The sequence below is a fragment of the Vidua macroura genome, chromosome Z (assembly GCF_024509145.1).
Source record: "Vidua macroura isolate BioBank_ID:100142 chromosome Z, ASM2450914v1, whole genome shotgun sequence".
Classification (NCBI taxonomy): domain Eukaryota; kingdom Metazoa; phylum Chordata; class Aves; order Passeriformes; family Viduidae; genus Vidua; species Vidua macroura.
The window spans coordinates 53,077,130-53,096,903 of NC_071611.1; the positions used below are offsets into that span (position 1 = coordinate 53,077,130).

Sequence of the window (19,774 nt, forward strand, 5' to 3'; positions counted from 1 at the left end):
TGCCAAGGTTTTCCAGGTCTTTATTAAAGTTTTCATCCAGCAAAAACTGGACTCTTGTACTCCATGAAAAGCTGGAGAAAATGGATTTTTCAAACCCCTCATTATGCACACCCTCTCAGAATACTCTCACAAACACATTATTCAGCATCCTGGGGGCAAACAGACACATTAACACATTTTGTACACTCTGGGCTATTTCCCAGATAGCATTCCTCCCATGGTAGACATAAAAAACTACTATTTGTTTGAAAAACACTTTCTTATGAAGGAAAGAAAATCCTTCAAAGAATTACATAAGACTGGACCATTTTCAAAATACATGTGGGTCAGATTAAAAAAATCATTCCTTCATAAATATTCAGCACTACAAATTGTTCTCAGTACATAGAACAGCATGAACTTTTTGCCAGTAAAACCAAGATGGTCCGTGTCCTGTTCTAGTGTCTAGTTACTATCTAGAAAAGCTTCAATTACAAAAAAAAAAAAAAAAAAATTCAGATTAATCCAACCTAGATTTGTATTATGGTTTTTGTATTATGGTTAACTTGTCCCAGATATCTAGGGTAGGGGCAAAATCAGTGTATTACAGGCTACTACAGTTTCTGAGACTCTCCCTATATAATTTTTGTGCCAACAAAAATAGTCACATATTTAATATCTGAATGAAAAATTTCATCCATCTGTAGTATATGTCGCTTCCATAATGATTGTTTTTTGAATGAAGGTTATTCATATTTAGAGAAAGGAATTTGAAAGCCCACTTGCAACCCGTTTTCAGCTTTGTTCACGCACAGTACTTTCAGATATCTGTATAGCTTACAAAACAACAAGCAGTACAGTCAGAGATCACTAAGCACAATCTATCTCTTCTCTAACGAAACACAAGGTATCAGTATTTCTTTCTCTTATTGCACTGAATCCTTTTCTGCTCAGCAGCAGGTAAAGCAAAGACTAATGAGGAAGAAATCACCTTTCAGAAATGCCGGGTCATTGCATCATGTTTTTCAAATGCCTTTTTGGGGAGATGAGGTGGTTCAGCAGGGGCTGCTAAGATGGAAAAATATCAATGCATTACTCATTTAAGACAGCAGTATGATGCAGTCTGTACTGATGCAGTAAGTGGTAAGACAAGCCACCTAATGAAGCTGGGAAATTATTAAATACCAGCATTCTTAACAAGAAAAAAGACATTTTCAGGATAGGTAATTTTGCAACTTTGCCCTACACACATTTCGTATGACAAAATAAGCACTGGAAATAAGGAAGGACTATCAGACACCTTGCTTTGCTTGAGTCATGTTTCACAGCTGTTGTTGATCTGGTAAAAGAAAAGCTTTATTCTCTTGTTTGCAATTGAGGCGAGTCAAGAACAGCTCCGCTGAAGTAAGCAAATTTATGATTTAACTGTGCAAACCCAACAGCATTCCAGTGTCACATAAAGAGAACCTGGTGCCCAAGGGAGTTCTGGTGGTGTTTGGTGGAGGGCCTGACAAAGCACAGCTCCACCAAGGAGCCACCTGTAAGAGTCATCTTGTTCATTAAATGTCTTCATTTGTCACATACTCCATTTAAGCAGGAGTTTTCACTTCCCAACAACCACAGTGCATTCTCCTGGCCTCCATTTGCATTCAAGAGGGAACAGTAGTAGATGTTCCATTCTCCTTTCTTCTTTGAGATGCCTGAAGAGTGGAATGAGTGCCTACAAAACGCAGTGCAATAGCGGCCTCGCAAAAAGTAACATGTAGCCACTTATACTGCGAGCAGGAAATCTGTTTGGTCCGGGGATCCACAGTAGCCTTGGACACTGTAGGCCAGGCCATGAGGATGTGGCTCTCATGTGTTCTGCTAATTGTTTGCAGGTTATCAAAGTATTTGTTAGCTATTACATTCCCATTCTGTAGAGAGGAAAAAGTTGAGGCATGGATGAACAGTTTACATGGTGAACATTGGTCTGATTTGGTCATATTTTCTGTTCATGCACTGTAAATTTTAAATAAAAGCATTTAACAAACCAGTGTAACACAGTGTCTCTATACTACACCTGAGGTTTTGTATTGCCTTAGGTGGTATAATTTTGACTGTACCAATCCCTGATGATTGAAGGTCTCTGGGTAGAAACAATGTACTACAAACACTTAGAAAAAAAAATAGCTGGTAAGAAGAAAACAAGTTCTTGAAACTTGTTTGTGCAAAGAACACTTCAATTACTGGAACTTGTTCTCAATTCATTCTTCCAGGGAATCTACACCATTTTCAACGACTGCTGTCCAGACCAAGCTGGACTCTTTACCTGACCTCTGATGCTAGACATACATGAAATAATCTACCCAATAGCCCTAACAGGGCTAGGAAAACAGGATGATTTTTCTGTGGCATAGCATCAATATAATTAATGACTCGCATTTGTAAAGCTGTTTTTAAGTAGCAAAGAGCAGAGAATAACATGGGGGTTTTGAATGTAGGGTAGTTGCTCCTGAAATTACTTGTCTAAATATGATAAAGGGAGAATTGACCACTGCTGCCTGCCTGGAAGATTACAAAACATTGCCCATAGCCTTAAAACTGGCCTTTCAATGACCATATGTGTGACATAGCAAGTTACATCTGATGTGGTGGTTACTTCCAGCCTTTGGCAGGCAGGAAATTTTAGATTGTGCCTAAGTGAAAGTACAAAAAGTAAGTGATTTCACAAGAAGAAAACAGAGCTGAGGATCATTGCGTTCTTGGCATGATGACATCCTGCAGTTCTCCACCGCTCTCCCCAAAAGGTGATATCAATGGGGTAAGAGGTCAAAGGCATGAGGCGTTTCCCTTGCATGTTCTGGGGCATAAACAGGGTACACATGTAACTCCTGTGGTAACTTCACTGTTTTCTCCTGCTGCAACATTTCCTGAAGTCAGAATGATGCTATTTTGCCTTTTATTTATTTTCTTGGCTGAAAATCCTATAGCATCAAAACTGGACTGCCAGTTTAACAAATATGAAGCACTCCCCCACATCAGAAGTGATGTCTTATTGCTGGGTGTAACTTCTGACAGTGAGCTGGGCTGTCCTTGCAGGACCAAATCAATGGCTAGCCTCGTACAACTCCTCTGGAATGATGTTTGGAGGGTGAACAGATTACTCTGGTTTCCCCACTTGGGTGCTGCAAGCAAGATGAAATTTACATGCCCTGTTTTTCTGGTGACACACTGTTGCTCTGCAGCAGCTGATGCTGGAATGCATTTCTAAATTTAGGAACCCTATCTGGGCTAATTCCAGGTGTGCTAAGTCACAAGGCTCAGAAATCATCAGACAAGTCAGAAAACCCCTAGACTTTTGCTGTAATTTAGTAGTATTTCATATTGCCCTTCTATTTTTGGGAGCTAAAAGCTTTGTGTTCAACGGAAAGTCTCAACAAACATTACCTGGGTTACTAAGACTGCTCCTTTATCTAATGGACTTACAGAAGAACATCTTACTGAAAACCAGACTGCCCACCCACATCCTGATTGCAATGTAGATTCTTGGAAGGATCACTAGTGTGAAATTCACTGTCCTGATTAATGAGTACCTTACATATAAAGAGCAGAAATGAGGCAAAAGATGGACTCATACTAGGAAAGTTTTCTAAGTATGTTTTTTAAAATGTACAAGATTAAAACTGAATGGAAAACTTCTAATATAAGCCTAGGGCTCCAAGATTTAATTATAAGTTATTTTCTCTTGTCTCTTATTTGACATGAGTGTTATATGCTCCCTTACCATATGCTTACGTATTACCAGTAATCCATGATTACTGGAATATCCGTCTATTCACACTTTGTGCAGTTAAGGTTCTGTAGTCAAGTTCATGTTTCCCAAATGGGTTTCCTACAAACAAAAATTTCTTTAAACAACCCAGCAATAACTCCACCATTTAGAAAATTTTCCCTGAGCTACAATCAAAGATGTCAGGGTCAGAGCTGGAATTGTTTTCTCTCTCTGGTATCTGCAGACAACAAACATTTCTTCTGGTGTTAAAGATCTGTGTTACAATTTGAGTTCACCAGTTGGTTATAGACTTACTTATCTACTTGATAGGTCACTCAAGCTTGGAAAACCTAGGCTCTAGTCCATGCTTCTGGTCCCCATTTCCTTTTCTAGTCATTGCTTGCCTTGGTGGAATGCATCTAAAGTCTTTGCAGCAAAGAGTATGTACTACTGTGCACAGCACAGGGTGGGGTAATGCAACCCCCCAGAGATCCAGTAGGAATGCTGGATTCCTGACTCACTGCATATAGAGTGACACCAGGAGAAAAAGAAGAAATAAAACAAGCCCAGTGGTTAATGGGCAAAGATGAAACCACTACCATATTAAAGAAATTCGTCAATTGCTGAGAACTGGATTTTGACAGCTGAATTAAAAAATAGAACTCCTTTAGGAATTACCAACAAAAGCTATTTAATTTATGCAGGTGTCACACCATGGGCCTGAGGCACCTTAAGTCTTCAGAAGCATGATATCTCAGCTGCCACTGCAAAATAAGAGAAAAATGTGAAGAATTCTGAACAGCAAATTTCACTTGGTATTCTAAGGGGCATCCATGAAGTTCTCTTCATACAATGAGAAGCAATTCCTGTACCAAAGAGCTCAGTTCACATCATACTAAATGTGTGAGAAAGATAATTGCACAAGTGAACACTGGAGTACAAGATGTGGAAGAACTGCTGAAGTCCCTTACTTCAAATAATGCAAGCAGTCTTTGGTAGAGGTAAGGGTTTAACCCAGGAGTAATTCTGCACTTCATCCTCTCATGGCTGATTTCTCTCCTTGAGGCAATTCCCAGAGAAATGTTCTGCACCACCTACATTGTTTCGACAAATGCAGGATACAAAGATTTGGTCTCTGTGACTCTCTCTACTAGCAATGACTGCAAACTTTCCCATTTATGTGCTGGTTTTGCACAGAGAGTAGGTTATTATTAAAAACATTTTATTTCAGTATGTGTTCTAGTAGACAGGTAAGTACATGGGTACAATAACCTCTGCCTACAGAAGCCACTCCATTTAAGTGGCCATACTTTTTGCTGGTAAAAACATCAGTCCAAAAAGGGAAGCTTTGCTTGCTTAGCTGCATTAGTAAACATGTTTTAGAATAGAGTTGGCATAATTTAACAAACTTTCACATGGAAGACTAAATGCATTTTCCTAGGAATGGGACAGCATGAACATGGTATTGCTCTGCCAGGTCTTTCAGACCATTTACAATCTAAAAAATGTTTTTACAGCTTTCTGAAGTTTCACCAGTGATCCAGTTATTCACAATCAGCTTCATCTGTTTCAGATAGTCTTTTCCTTGGCAGATATTTTGTTTTTGAATTTACTTGCCTTCTTAAGACTCTGTATTTAGGTGAATTTGTCCTGAGGTAGACTGACAGCTACAGAGAAGGGAGAACAGATCCCCATTCAAGCCCCAGAAGACCCATGTTACTGGCACCTAGAGCATATCAGACCCTTGTCCACAGATTCTTTTACATGGGTAGTACCCAGGAGGAACAATTTCAGTATATACCTCTCTTCCACTGTCTCATAGCTACAACTCCTTGCATATCAAGTAGTCTTCACTGGCTGAAAGACTTCTAAAAAGAAGCATGAACTTTGTCCAAGTCTGACTCCAATGCCTGGTAAACTGGAATTTACCTTTCACTCCAAATAGTCTTTCTAAGACATTAAGGAAGTTCTAAAGTCATAATGCAATACTCCAGTTGCTTGACCTTGCTGACCAAACTTTGCAGCACAAAAGATGCTTTGTTCAGAAGTCCTAACTGAAGCTCTGGGTATTGATTACATGGAAGTCCCTGGTAAAGTTCTGCTTTATCTGACCTTGAACTAATATTTTATGTTGTTGGTTTTGCAAAATTTTTGAGTTTTCCTTCTTTCCTCCCTATCTTCCCCTCCTCTGTTGCTTGAAAATTCTCCTGACACCTTTGTTAAGTCCTTTTTCCCCTGTGGCCACAACAGGTCACAGCAGATACCATGCAAGTCTTACTTTGAAATTATTTAAATCCATGTGGATCTGTTGTACAAAGTCTCTCACTTCCTCCACTTACTAGTCCCTATCTCTCCCCGAAAGGTTTTGCTGCCTCTGTGCACATGTCATACCAAGTCAGTTCTGTACTTTGATTTCTGGTTATTTTTATTTTTGATTATCAATCTGGTGCTGGGGCCTGATTCCTCAGTATCTTACACCATAGAGCCATATACCACAAGCCTGTGTTTTTACATGGCAATGAGCATGTTTTACTTTTGTAACATGCTGGTCCAAGTGCTCTGAATGTGCCAAGACCACATCAGTTGTATTCTTGGATGTCTACTGTTTTTTCTGAATGCACTAACTTCTCTGTTACAGCTTGTTTGCATTTTTAAAGTGAGACCATGATACATGTAAGCAGATTACTCTCTGTTCCTGAACGTGCCTGAACATGCCTTGGGACTTTTTTCTTTAACTGCAAATTCTCAATGAAACTCATTACATGTGTCTGTCCCTTTCTTATCAATTAGGATTCCTTACTCACATCCAGTCCTTCCTTACCTTCAGTGCACCATCGATGGGGATTTTCTTTATTTTTTGCCTGAGGATTCATGCACTGCAGAAGTTAAAATACCCGACAGGGAAAGTGATATGCTTTTCAGACTGCGGATTTTTAAAAATCGAGGCTCAGACTGCCAGTGCCCACTGGGTGGCTCCAGACACTGCACCTTGCCCCACCTCCAACTACTCAGCACCAGCACAGCTCTGCAGAAGAACGTGTCAGTGCTGGAGATAGCAAGAGGGACAGGGCAGAGCCTGGGGTCATAAACAGATGATGCATCAGACACATAAGTAATCGTTATTGATGAATATTTGCATCACGGTAGTGCCCAGAGGCGCAGTAGACAGTGTCTGTGCAGGAAGAAACATCAAGGCTTAAATTCCACACATTGCCCTTGAGGCACTTAACTGAGGTGCCTGAAGTCAAGAGAGAGAGAGAGGCTTACACAGGCCACAGAGGTGATGCTGTTCCCTCACCGACTGCATGGAGGGGCCACATGAGATGATGATTCAATGTAGGTGATTTATTTAAGCTCCCAAATCTCAACAGGATGAACCTGGGCCATTGGGAGAGGGGAATATTGAGGACCAGAACTGCAGCTGTGTCTTCCCTGGCTCTGTGACCATGTGTGTGAACATGTGTGCATGTACACTGCATATCCTGACCTCAGAATTATCTACACACACAGACACGCACACTGCATGTTCTAGACTCTATGTCCAGCACATAAAGAGTGGTTTGGCAGGGAAGAGAGAAGTTCTCTGATTTAATTTAGAGAGAGACTAATGATCTTGTAAAGCAATAAAACAAATTCATGCTGTTGCCTAACTCTCTGCCTTCTGTTTCTAAATACACTCCTGGTTTGTCATGTCTTTCAAGATTGTGCACATGCAGGTTACCTTCAAACAAACTTCTCTTCCTGTTACAGAATTTCCACTATTTTATTTTTTGTCATCTACCAAGTGCTGTATGAACCAACTGTATGTAAGGAACTGTTTCACCTGTACTACCCTGTGTTAGGGCTGGCATGCAAGGAAAACAAACCAACCAGACATCCCCAGCAAAAGTAAGCATAACAAGGAAAGAAATGGACTCTAATCAGTTTTGTTTTACTCCAGGCAACTATCTCATTTGGATTGTGATTAATATTTAATTTGGACGTAATGAAGTTCAACAGTTTCCCACACTCCATATTATAATACAGTTCACTGCTTCAGGAAACCCCTGTCAGTTCTACTAGGCTTAAAAGATGTGTGAGGATCCTAGATGGCTTTGCATCAGTGGTGATTCAATACATAAGATAATACGTGCGTAAGGAAGAGATTTCCCCATCTGGCTAACCCCATCACATTAAGAGACGTGTACTTTTTAACTTTGAAGAGTTAAAGCCAAGGAGGCTCAGGAGTTTTTAATTTGATAATATTTCACTACATCTCATCTAGTATGGCAGCAGAAACTCAGCCTTGCACAAAATGTCCATTTTATTGAAAAGGCTGCAGTTATTGAAATTGCATTTTTCTTGCTGAACCTGACCTAGAGGTATTGCCCCTTTCACAAGAGGGTGAAGCATGTAAGCTGGTATTAAATCATATAGAAACTGATGGCACTTTACAAGTGTTATCTTGCCTAAGAGAAGCATCCTTGTGTGGTGGTTTTAAGCACAGCTGGAGATGAAACACCATAGGAAGAAATTAACTCCACCCTAGTTGGAGCCAGGACACCTTGACAACCTGCGTCTATTCTCAAGGAATATGTCTCTTAATCTATAGCACACTGACATGGGTGAAGTGTCAGAAGCACTAGAGGAGGAAAATACTTTGCTATATACAGGCAGAGTTTTGTGATTTCTTTTATGTCTGGCTCTCAAATTAGGCAATTGGTTGTCTTTATCAAGGTCCGTATATGGTACACATATTTAAGGAGAGCAGACATAGGTGATGCAGAGGGAATCTGTACTCCAGTTGAAGAGTCTTTTTTTCCATTCTGTAAGATGCATAATAATTACATTGTATAATAATGTAATTATTGCAAGCTAGCAATGCCTAAGAGTTGTGGAAGAGCCAGAGATTGCTACTGTTAAACACAGAACACCAGCATTTAAGCAACTGTTAAGGCACTGGCATGTCATTTTGCTATTTTTGAGTTGGGTTTCAGAGCTGAAGTAGTAAGCTTTGTTATTATTTTTAGTGTTGGCTTGTTGTTTCTTTTTTTTAAGTGTTATGTCTGAATATATTATACCATATGAAAAAGCTTCAAATCCATTGCCACCCAGAAACCTCTAACTCATTGCTTTTCTTACATCATCATGCAAGTTCTGAGAAATTCTCTAATCACACTGCAGAGCAAGTTCCTTTGAAAACCTGAAATTTCCTGGGTTTTAGGCTTTTTGTCTGGTTTTGTTTTGGTCTCTATTTTTCTAAGAAGTGTATCACATATAATAAATAAACCTCATCAAGAGCACAATGGGAGGTGAAGGTTGTGCTCTTTTGTAAAACACTGTTCCAAGGGATTGCTGAAAGACCTACAGCACATGAGAACTGGTGTTGATCAATAGTAGTGGAGAACAAGACAGAAGGCTTGGGGATAAACAGCTACTCCTTTACAGAAAGATTGATATTCCCTCACTAGGTGAGCAGAATTTGAAGACACTGCATGGCCATGAGGAGACATTCTTGCAAGTTCACTCTTACAGAGCTCACCCAACAGAACTGGTCAGATGGGAAGCATATGGAGGTAGACTGAAGACTTGCCTACAGCTGCATCTGGCATTCTAGGTAAAAGCCAAAAATGCTGAATAAAAAATGCTCCTGATAATTTTCTCCATCTGCCATCAATGTGAAGTTGCAAAATAAGACACACTGTTCTCTGCACTAGCATAATTTCAGGACCTGCTCATATCTCTCTGGAGGTCAAGACTGAAGGAAAATGGCTGAGACCTGGCTAAGGAGAAGTTTATAGCATCTCTGGTCCCAGCTTACACTGTCTGCTACAGGGGAGGTTTGGGCAGCTGTTTTTGACATCAGATGACCCTTCTCTTGAAGGAGTGCAGATGTATCTGTCTTAAGTTCTCTTTCTCTCTCTGCGTCATGCAAAAACTATAGGTGACAGTGCAAGATAGACTAAATTAGATTCAGAGCTCCCAGTCTGAAACATACTAGGTTTTTATCATGGAAAGAAGATGCAGGAAACAAACACTGGCATCAGAAAGAAATGAAACAATGGATGCCTGAAGGAGAGAAAATGCTGAAGGTGTGGCAGCTGCAACAACCTCAGCTGAACCATGAATCTGTACTTGCTGGACTCTTCAGTGAGAAGGGATTTTAGCACAGACCCCATCTAGCATCACAGATCTGTGAGGCACTCATAGTGTATTAATAAGATGTATTAAGAAGATTTTATTTTCTCCATATCAAATCAGCCTGGGGAGGGTTTTCGTCTCATGGCCTAGCCCAGCTTCTCTTATAGAACTCAAATCTAAGCATTCACCTGTAAAATTCAATTGCAGTAATGGGAGAAGACAATGTTTCTGCCAAATTTGAATACATTCTACCATATTTTGCATCTGCTTCCACTTAGATTTGGACTTATGTCTGATACCAGTAAGCAGACAGAGATGAAGCACAGTAGAACAACAGAGTGTACAACCAAGGCACCTTTTGCTTGGGAGAGGTGGTAAGCTTATATTCAGCTTACATTCAGCATCTATTTTGCATCATGTAAGCTTATAGTCAGCATCTATTTTGGTCTCTCAGGTTAAGTGTTTTTCTTGGAAGCTGTGCTTCTCCTGCACTTCATTCCATTAGGCATCTTTCAGTTCAGCACTCTGAGATGGGAGTTGCTGGGAGGAAGGGATTATCTGCATACATCTTCTACCTGCCTGTGGGAATCTTTACAATTAGAGGGTTTTTGGGAAAGCTGTAAAGGCAGGCCTCAGAGACAGCAGAACTGCAATTAGAGCTAAGCAGTAGCCAAAAGATTTGTTAGTAGAAAAATTACATAAGAAGTAGAAAGTAAGGACAAGTAGAACAATGGTCTGTTCTATGAGTAGAGGTCACACCACAGATGGGGTTGGACAAAGTTTCATATGTTTGTAATTTCTTAAACAGCTCTGTTGCAGAAACTGATCAACCAATTTTTAGGCATTTTTCAAATAACACACAGGTGAAACTGAAAGAAAATCTCCCTGTTTTAATTAGAAACCCTGAGACAGGACAAATTGAAGGTCTTTTCCGATTAATCACCTGGGGCAAAGGCTATGCTTCTGTCTCTACAGGTGCAGGAATTAAGTCGGTCCCAGTGAAAAATGTCAAACCATATCACACCCCAGAACTTGTTGACGAGTCCAAGACCGTAGAAGCAAGTACGCAGACGTGAGCTGAACAGGGGGATCACGGGTCAAGCCTGACGCTCCTTGTTCATCGGTGGAACCTGCAAACTCTGATTTTATGCTACTTATAAATATGTCGATTGTTGGTTTCGTAGAGCTAATTTTTGGCAAAAGCATGCTTTTTGTTTTGTTATGTTATAGACATCCTCTATTGGATTTTCAAAGGTGAAATTTTTATTAAAGGTCAAAAGCAAAGTTTTAAAATTGATAAATATGAGAGGATCTTTTGCCAAAAATTAGCTCATGAAAAGAATGGAGCTTTGTACCTTGGCTAAGGAAACGCTGTAAAATAGGTTCATATGTATTGGGTGTTTTAGTGGTGATACTAGTAGTGATACCTTACATACTTCGGTGTGTACAACAAATGATGGACAAAACTATCAAAGAAGTTTTTATCATATGAGAGAGAGGTAGGAAATGGAGTCACAGAGACTTCTGTAAATCTTACAGAGATAGTGGATGAATGTATAGATATGGAAGAAGGTTTTGAATTAAAACCTTAGACCAGTGAGACTTTTTTGAACAATGACTTGTAATTGCTATCAAATATGACTTATGCTCTTTAAACTCACTAAACTTTCACAGCATTAAAATTGCTGTGTTGTAATATAGCAATGCTTAATGCGAGCAAAAAGGATGCTTTAAGCAAGAATAAAACCACATGTTATAGTAAAGTTATGAAACGCAGGCTAGTTAATAAATGACACGGTTATGAAAGTTTCTTTTCAGTTGAATCGAGAAGGGGAATTTTGGGAATCCTTAAAATCAGAGGGTTTTTGGGAAAGCTGCAAAAGGCAGGCCTCAGAGACAGCAGAACTGCGGTTAGAGCTAAGCAGTAACCATAAGATTTGCCAGCAGAAAAATTATACAAGAAGTAGAAAAGTAAGGACAAATAGAAAAATGGTCAGTGTATTAACACTTATCTAGAATAACTCCCTAAGCTACAGAAAAGTATATCTAGCGAGATATTAGGAAGTTCTAAGCTTAATAATGGAGCTCTGTGCATCGTATCTTAAGGCTTACAAGCAGGTATTGTATTCAAAATAAGCAAGCATTGTTTTAACCAAAGGTACATGTGCTTATTGTAGTTGGATAGAACTACTGTCAATATGTTTTTGCTTTGTGTATTGGTCAAAAAACTTTTAATGTAAATTGTAACATTAAGTTCTTTGTCTGCTGCCTAGGATGTGAGCTGTTGGCACCTTCCCATTGTCATAACCATGTAGTGGGACTGATGCTAGAAAATAAAATCGCTCGAGACACATTCCTCAACAGTCCTGTCCCATTCGTGATTTGTACACTGTCCCCTGGCAAGTGATACTGCCCACATCAGCAAGACAGCAACAACCATCAAGGGTGTGCTTGCCCCAGGAAAGAGCTCATGCCCTATGGGCCAAAGCACAGACCTTCCCATTGTTAACACTGGAGCTCTCCCTCCATGCTGGACCACCATGGAAAAGTTTTCTCCTAGAGGTGATACAGCAAAGGCTTATCACCACCATGCAGAAAGGTGAAGCATTTCACAACCCCAAAGGGCTTTTGCAAGCATTAGGACCTTGGATGTGCTGACAGCTGAGTAGTCCTGAGCAAAGAGCAAGGGATCCACTTACTCCTTGGCTTGTGTCCTGCACTGCTTCACCTGCAAGAGCTGTCACGGTGCCAAAGTGCCACAAGTGGCTCTTGTGTGTACATTTTGGGGATCCAGAATCCACTGGTTTAAATTGTCTGCCTGGTCCACATGTCCAAAATGGCTAAAATAATAATTCATCACTCCTTGGAGTTGTTGGGCACCTCCTCATCCAAGGTGAACAAATGCATTGTTGATTACTGGAGGGATATGCCACTTTGCTGAACATTTATTTCACTGGTTTTCTTTACTCCAGGAACCACAATAAATCCAGTCCTGGTACTTCAGGCAAGTGTTCATCATCAGGCAGGGAGATACAGAGTATTTTTTGTTTCCGTGCTACTCAAAAGCTTCAGAGCAACAAAAGCCCTTCATCTTTTGTAGAAAACACAGGCCACCAGCTATGAACTATAATTTAATCTATTATAACAAAGTAATTTTGGGAGCATTTGAAATGCTGTGAAAGATTAGCAGGCTTTGGGTGGGCAGCTCTGTTATGTGAATACTGCCTGTATCATATTCAGATGTCAAATGCCAACTTTCCATTCACTGCTGCAAAACACCCAGACTATCATGTGGTAAAAAAAACCAAACCATGGGAGGCATGCAACACATTGCAGCACTTGTTTCACCTACAACACACTATCACAAGTATGTCTGTGGAAGTTGATTTGGAATCTCTATCAATGCTATCCCAAATAATTTCTTTCAGGTCTGTGATTTGGAGAATAAAATTAAGGGAAGAGGAATGCTTTTCATTAATTTTTGACTCCTTTACTATAATTTACTCAAATCTAAGGTAGCTGCAAAAAACAGGAGATCACTTTTGTACTTTGTAACAATGGGAAAGATACTCAGGAATGTCTGCCTTCCTCTACCATTGACCCAGGATCTTTATACAAACATAAAAAAACTAAATATATTTAAAGTTTGTGTGAAGAGATATCTATGTCTGGCTTCACTCTGACATTGACATAATGCTGCCACTAGTCTTCCAGCCAGGTTTCAAACATTTAACAACATTATTCCACTACTGACAGACATCCAGTCCACTAAAGACTCCATGAATGTTGAATAAGGGGTTCAGTCTTCTTAAGTTCCATTAAGTCCATTGGACCAACCACTTTTTAAAAAGAAATGCAAGAGAAAAAGGATTTTTACATGGAGCATCTTGTGTTACTCTGAAGACTGAAGTCAGGCAAGCAGGAGTGTGGAAATCCAGGATCAAAATAATTCAGCTCTTTTGACTCCTTGATTTTCATTTTGCATTCTTGGTTACAAGGGTTCTAAACATATTAAACTAATCCCAACTGTCAAATCACTGTTCTGCTGGTAATCCACAGTTACACCATTCATATGCCTGCATCTTGTCCTAATCTTACACTCCTTGTTTTTTAACTTATATGTACATCATGTACTTCTATGCCCTCCTGATGTTAACTAGCAGCATTATACTAGCATTAAATTATTTACATTGCATTATTTTTTCTGCTTTATTCCTCTTTTTTTGATGCTTCAAAATGCTTTTGCAGATGAGGAAGCTCATTAAATCATTACACTTACTCATGTCTAAGCTCAGTCATGCACATATCTTTACAAGCTACAAGCTGAAGTACATGATTTCCTGTATCATGACAAAATAACACAGAAGTCTAATAAATAAGAAGCAGTCTGTACTCTTACACATTTTTACTGCCTCAGTTGAAATTAAACACTCCCCACACAAAGGAGATCTGGTTAAACTAGCTTAAGAATAAGCATTAGAAGCATGTTTACATCTTGCAAAATGTATTATTTTAGTGAGAGAGTAACTTAAAACTGAACTAGAGTGAGCAACACCCAGCAAAAGAATTTGTGTGATGTAAAAGGCCTTAAAGACCATCCACAAACCCAGTGCTAGCTTTACTATTTCTCCAAAAGGTATTGGTCTTTTCTGGATAGCACACATCCTTATGAGCCACCAGCTACATAAGCCCACCTACATGAGGCTACATCCTCATTTAGGAATGCTAGTCTGGCCTCAAACACTCTCAGTTTTCTGTTCTAAGGGCCACAGTTCACCAAGCTTCTCAGACCTACTGGTTACAGCTGGCCTGTAAATAGCGATGGATACTTCTCTTGTACCACAGTTGTTCATGTAGTAAAAGCAGGGGTATGAGAAAGGAACCTTTTTGAGTGCTTCAGTGTGAGTAGAAGAAATGGTGTTCTCTGTCATGATGATGGGATGCTCTGCTGCAAGAGAAAAGGGATGACTTCCCATTCTTAAAGCAGGGTAATGGGTTCTGGCTGCCAGCAGGTGCTGGACATTGTTCCTCACAAGTAAGCTTCACCCTGATCCGAGAGGAAATGCAAAGGATATATTTTTAATAATATATTATGTATTTTTATATATTTTTTCCAGCATGTGTGTCCCAATACTTTTTCACAGACATATCGATACTGCAGCTGCTCTGTGCTTGCACATATGATGCAGTGTGACACTAATGAATATGCAAGATGCATGGCACAGTGGTTTTACAGTCCTGTGGAATCAGCCTTAGGGCTGGTCTTGAATTTTCTATCCTCCTCATGAATCAGCTTAGTCTGTCCTCTGTCACCTTTGTTGAGAGGGTTTGGGCTTTTTCACAGGGTTCCCCTGGATAGTGCAGAGTGGACTTTCAAAGGGCCATTGATTCCCTGCAAACATGAACAGATGAACAATCCCCCCTTGATTCTTTCCTGGGAATGTGGAGGGAAAATGTAGTGTACAGACAGCAAGAAGAATACTTTCAGGATGAGTCCATTCTACTTCATTCCTCAGGATAATGTGCTTGATGTCTTCTCTCTTCTTGCCCCTTCTACAGCCATTTACCTTAGCCTGTTTTGATGGGCTGTGGATATGCCATGTTGTCATGGACGTAAATAGTAATTAGACTAATGACCTCAATCTCTGCTGTCTAATCTTTACAGTTCAGATGTAATATTTTCTCATTTAAATTAAATTACTTTTTTACTGGTTTTGGAATTCCCTTAGAAAGACAACAGGGAAATTAAGTATGTTAGTGAGGCTTTCACACAAATGTCACCTCAGTTCAGGATAAAGCAGCTAACCTGTCATTTGACAGGTAAGTGATCACAGAAGAAGAGAGTTCTGTTACTTTCAAATATTCAAATTTTTGATTTCATGGCTGCAGTTAAGGAAGCAAAAAAGCAAACCATAGGAGCAAAGGTTTTACACAGTCCTTCATCCTACACTTTAAACTAATTAAACAAAGAGGTTTCACTGCCTTCAGTGGTGGAACTCATATAGCTGAAATTAGCCACTCTCTGACATGTTTTGCTGGATGGGGTCAGGGCTCTTAGCATCTTTCAGCACTAGATGAAATATGTATTACAGTACATATTTCTGAAGCACAGTCCATGTATTCTTTCCATATACAATATTAATTTATGAAGTAAAACATTAGATATCATATGAAATCTAAAAAGTTTTCTTGCCTTATGTTACCAAAAATGTAAAAGAACAATACAGACCAGTTTCAATTAACGTGAATCACAGGACAAAGACTAGTAGCATGAGGTAACTCTTACATTCATGATGATCAATATCTTCCACATAGTAGTTATTTAGCATTGTCCAGGCTTAAGGTAGATCTGCTTGTCTATATCCCCAAAGAAACATTCTCATTGACTTCTCCAAGAAATTTCACAAGAAACCTGCCATAAGGCAAATTGAGTTCACCAGATGCTAACTTAATACCTCAACCCTTGGACTACCAGTCCTATTCCCTTTTCTCTGTTGTACCCTCAGCTGACATATTTGTAAAAGTTGTGTTGCCAAGTTTCGCCAGCTTTTGCCAGCTGAAAAAATTCTAAATTTACATAATCTAAATGGCAGAAGCAGCTCTGGAATTTGCCTTGTGAGAATTAAAAACACTTTCCTTATGAGCCTTTTATTCCTTTAGAGCCCTTTGTTTGTAACAAAACAAGGAAAAACACAAAAAAGAGGACAAATGTCAACTCAGACTGCAATGGGAAACTGGTAAAAGGAAATCACTCTAACACCCAAACCTTGCTTCTGAAAGCAGTAAGTATTTGATCTGCTGGTGGCATTGGCTGTTGCATTTCAAAATGTCAGTTGCACCAGTGAAGTGAGTGCAAAAGGATGCTCTCCCTCTTTGAACTCATTTTGGCTGTAGGAGGTGTAAAGGAATGGAGAATCTCTTGGGTGTGTTGATCAAGTCATACACATGCATCTGAAGGGGGAACTTGGCCCTCTGTTTAGCTACCTCATGAAAGAAATCCATAAAAGCCCAGTAAACACAAAGATAACACAATGACTCTATCTTGAACAACATGGACATCTAGGAGACAAATGTTGGGTGTATTTGGCTGTATGTGTGACTGCCTTTTATAGTCTTGCCTGGGCAGCTGCCATTAGCTGCTGCCAGAGATGGGGACCTGGGCAAGGAAGATCTCCAGCCTTCATGGGAGTGACTGCTCTTAGGCAAAGCTAAAGGAAGCTGTCCCTACCTGTGTATGTTTTCTTCCAGCCTTTTCACCTTCAGCTCATCCTCTTCTGACTGCTTCCTTCTGGCTTCTTCCTCTTCTGCAGAGCCAGCAGGAATTCCCTGTAGCAGCCATTTTTCCCGAAGAGCTTTTGACTGCAATGTAAAAAAATCCCATATCTTAGGTACAGACTGAACAAAAACTATCTGAAGATTGAGAAGAAGCTGTCTTTGCTTGTCCCCACCGAATTTCTGCTTACTGCTTCAGGCAGTTGATTAACAACCAATCAGCTGTTTATTTAGATGTCAGGTCTTTCACATTGAGGAGTGTCAGTTTCACAGTATACAGTTTATTTACCATCAATACCTTAATATGAAGTTCTTTTTAGTTCCTAATAAAACCAAGAGTTTAAAATTTGCAAATTAGCAAGTCCTGCAAGAACTGAAATTTTGAACTGAAGTGTGGATTTCTTGTAACTAATAAGGCATGTTCTAGAAGGACTAAAGTTTATAAACTTTTTAAAGCTTCAAAAACAAAAGATCAGTGTGCTCTAAATGTAATGTTTTTCATGGAGTGTAAAATTAATCTCCTATTAAATCAATCAAAGATGTTTTTTATTTATACAACAGATATGTTTCCATATATTTACAGGCAGACAGAGAGACGCATGTATACATAAATATGAACACGCAAATCATCTTGTGGGCATACACAAATTAGAACATATGAGCAAAAGTATTCCAGAAATTGTGGAAGGTTTGCCAGGACACAGCAACACTGTTGCAAAAGGCATCAATATCCTTCACCCAACAGAATTATTCCTGGGAGTTTTGTTGTGTTTCCTACACTGAAAATGTGGCTATAGCCTCACCTGGTTCCTGTTTAATGCAGCTGCAGCTTATCCAGAGTAATTCACCAGTGGAGGTGGACTAGTTGAAAGCCATGCTTTACACAGCATACATGCCTATATTCCTTGTCTGGTCCAAATCCACTAGAGGAATGCAGCAGATAGGATGAGGAACGCCAGGAGCTCAAAGCTAAACAGGACTTTGCCCCTTGGCAAGAAGGAAATTGAGCTGGTGGAAAAAATGGTCAGCCAGGGGACTAACCAAACTTTCCGTTGCATTGATCAGTAAAGGGGAGCCTTGGTTTTGAAATTGCAAAGTGATTGGCAATGCTAGTTCAAGGAACCAGCTCCTCTTCTGCAAAGAGGAGTTAATCAGGAAATCATCAGTTCAAGGAAATTGGATTTCAGAGGCATCCCAAACATGCCATATGTGTCTTTTGAACGCCATGCTTGTTGCTAGAATAGAACCTGACTTGTGCAAACTACATACAAAGCAAAAACATTTACCACCAACAGCAAGCTTCAAACCTTGCCCAAAATAGAAACTTTTTTGACATGACAGGCAAGGCTCTCTTGCTGGTTTTTGAGTGTGTGTATATATATAGACATAGCATCTATGCACAAACTATTTTTGTCACTCCATGACCTATTTGATGTCAGGCAATTAGATTTTAGTAAGGCAGCGGACATAAAGCAACACAAAATGCACACACAAATTATAAATTACTCAAGCTTTCACTGGTTTTAACTGTGCTGTGCATGAGAGGATGTCTAGGTGGACTTAAAGTGATTTCTATGTGAATTAGGACTTCTGCATAACAGAAAATGTCTCATGCTCTTGTTCCATGCAGCCATGTTTAATAGTTAGACTTGCTGATGCTGGTGACATACTTTCAAAGTTCATCTTGATGAACTCAGCATTGCTCATGGCTTCCAAATGTTAGTTGCCAAAACAGTATAAGTGGCTACCTTCAGCCACAGTTTCTCCAGTTTGCTACTCCTTGTATTGGCACTACCATCTATTAGTGCTTTCTGCCACATTTGATGTGCTGGTAGTGAATTTTTTGTGTTCAGCCAAGCTGATTACCAGCCAGAATTTTCATCACCTCATTCAGAGTCACCATGCTATAGAAATGTCCTCTCAGCAGAGGACTCTCAAGTCATCACGTGTACAAAGAAACAAAGTGAGACAAAGATGGATTTACATGTCTTGAGGGGCTAAACTTTTAACAACCTGTGCTTTGGCCTTTAAAGTCTCAATAGCACACCTCAGTGGGTACCTGCTGGGCTAGATCCAGCGCAAAGCCTAGTGAGGGCTGACTGCTCTCTAGCAAATTGCTGCCTTATCTTTCAAATGTGGACCAGTTGCACAAGGAACTATGCTCCACGCATTTTACTCAGCTGTGGTCTTGAATCCGAAATCTTGAATGACACTCACTTGGAAAAAAACCCCTAAGTTTCTAAAGACCACATTCTTAACATGAAGATAGCCTTCTCTGCTCTAAACCTGGTTCAGATACGGCTCCAGCAAAAATAAATAAATAAAGGCTTTGACAAAGTGCTGCTTGGACAGCACTGGCCCTGAAGATATTAAGTGAACAGTCACTCCTCTCCTACTCCAGGAGGACAGATAAAATCAAGGCTTTTCTCAATGTGTTTTTACAGAGTCTCCATGCTAATGTGCACACAGGGCGAAACCAGTCCCTTTGGTAAAACTGCTGTATACTAAAAGTAAGGTGTTTTTGTACAGCCTTTGTTTTGGTCTTTGTTTATGTGAAACACTTAAAATCACAAAATCACATAGTTTCTTCTCCCCTAAAGCCTTTTTTTTTTTTTTTAAACCTATTAATAGCATGAATTTGAAACTGGA

General features: G+C 39.7%; 1 protein-coding gene across 1 annotated transcript in view; it reads right to left on the reverse strand.

Annotated features, from left to right (window-relative positions):
• LOC128821672 (paralemmin-2-like) overlaps positions 1-19,774 on the reverse strand; it is a 123,633-nt gene that overhangs the window by 47,401 nt on the left and 56,458 nt on the right. Inside the window, exon 3 of the mRNA XM_054002859.1 lies at positions 17,082-17,212. Coding sequence (XP_053858834.1) covers positions 17,082-17,212 — 131 coding nt within the window. The remainder of the gene's footprint in view (positions 1-17,081; positions 17,213-19,774) is intronic.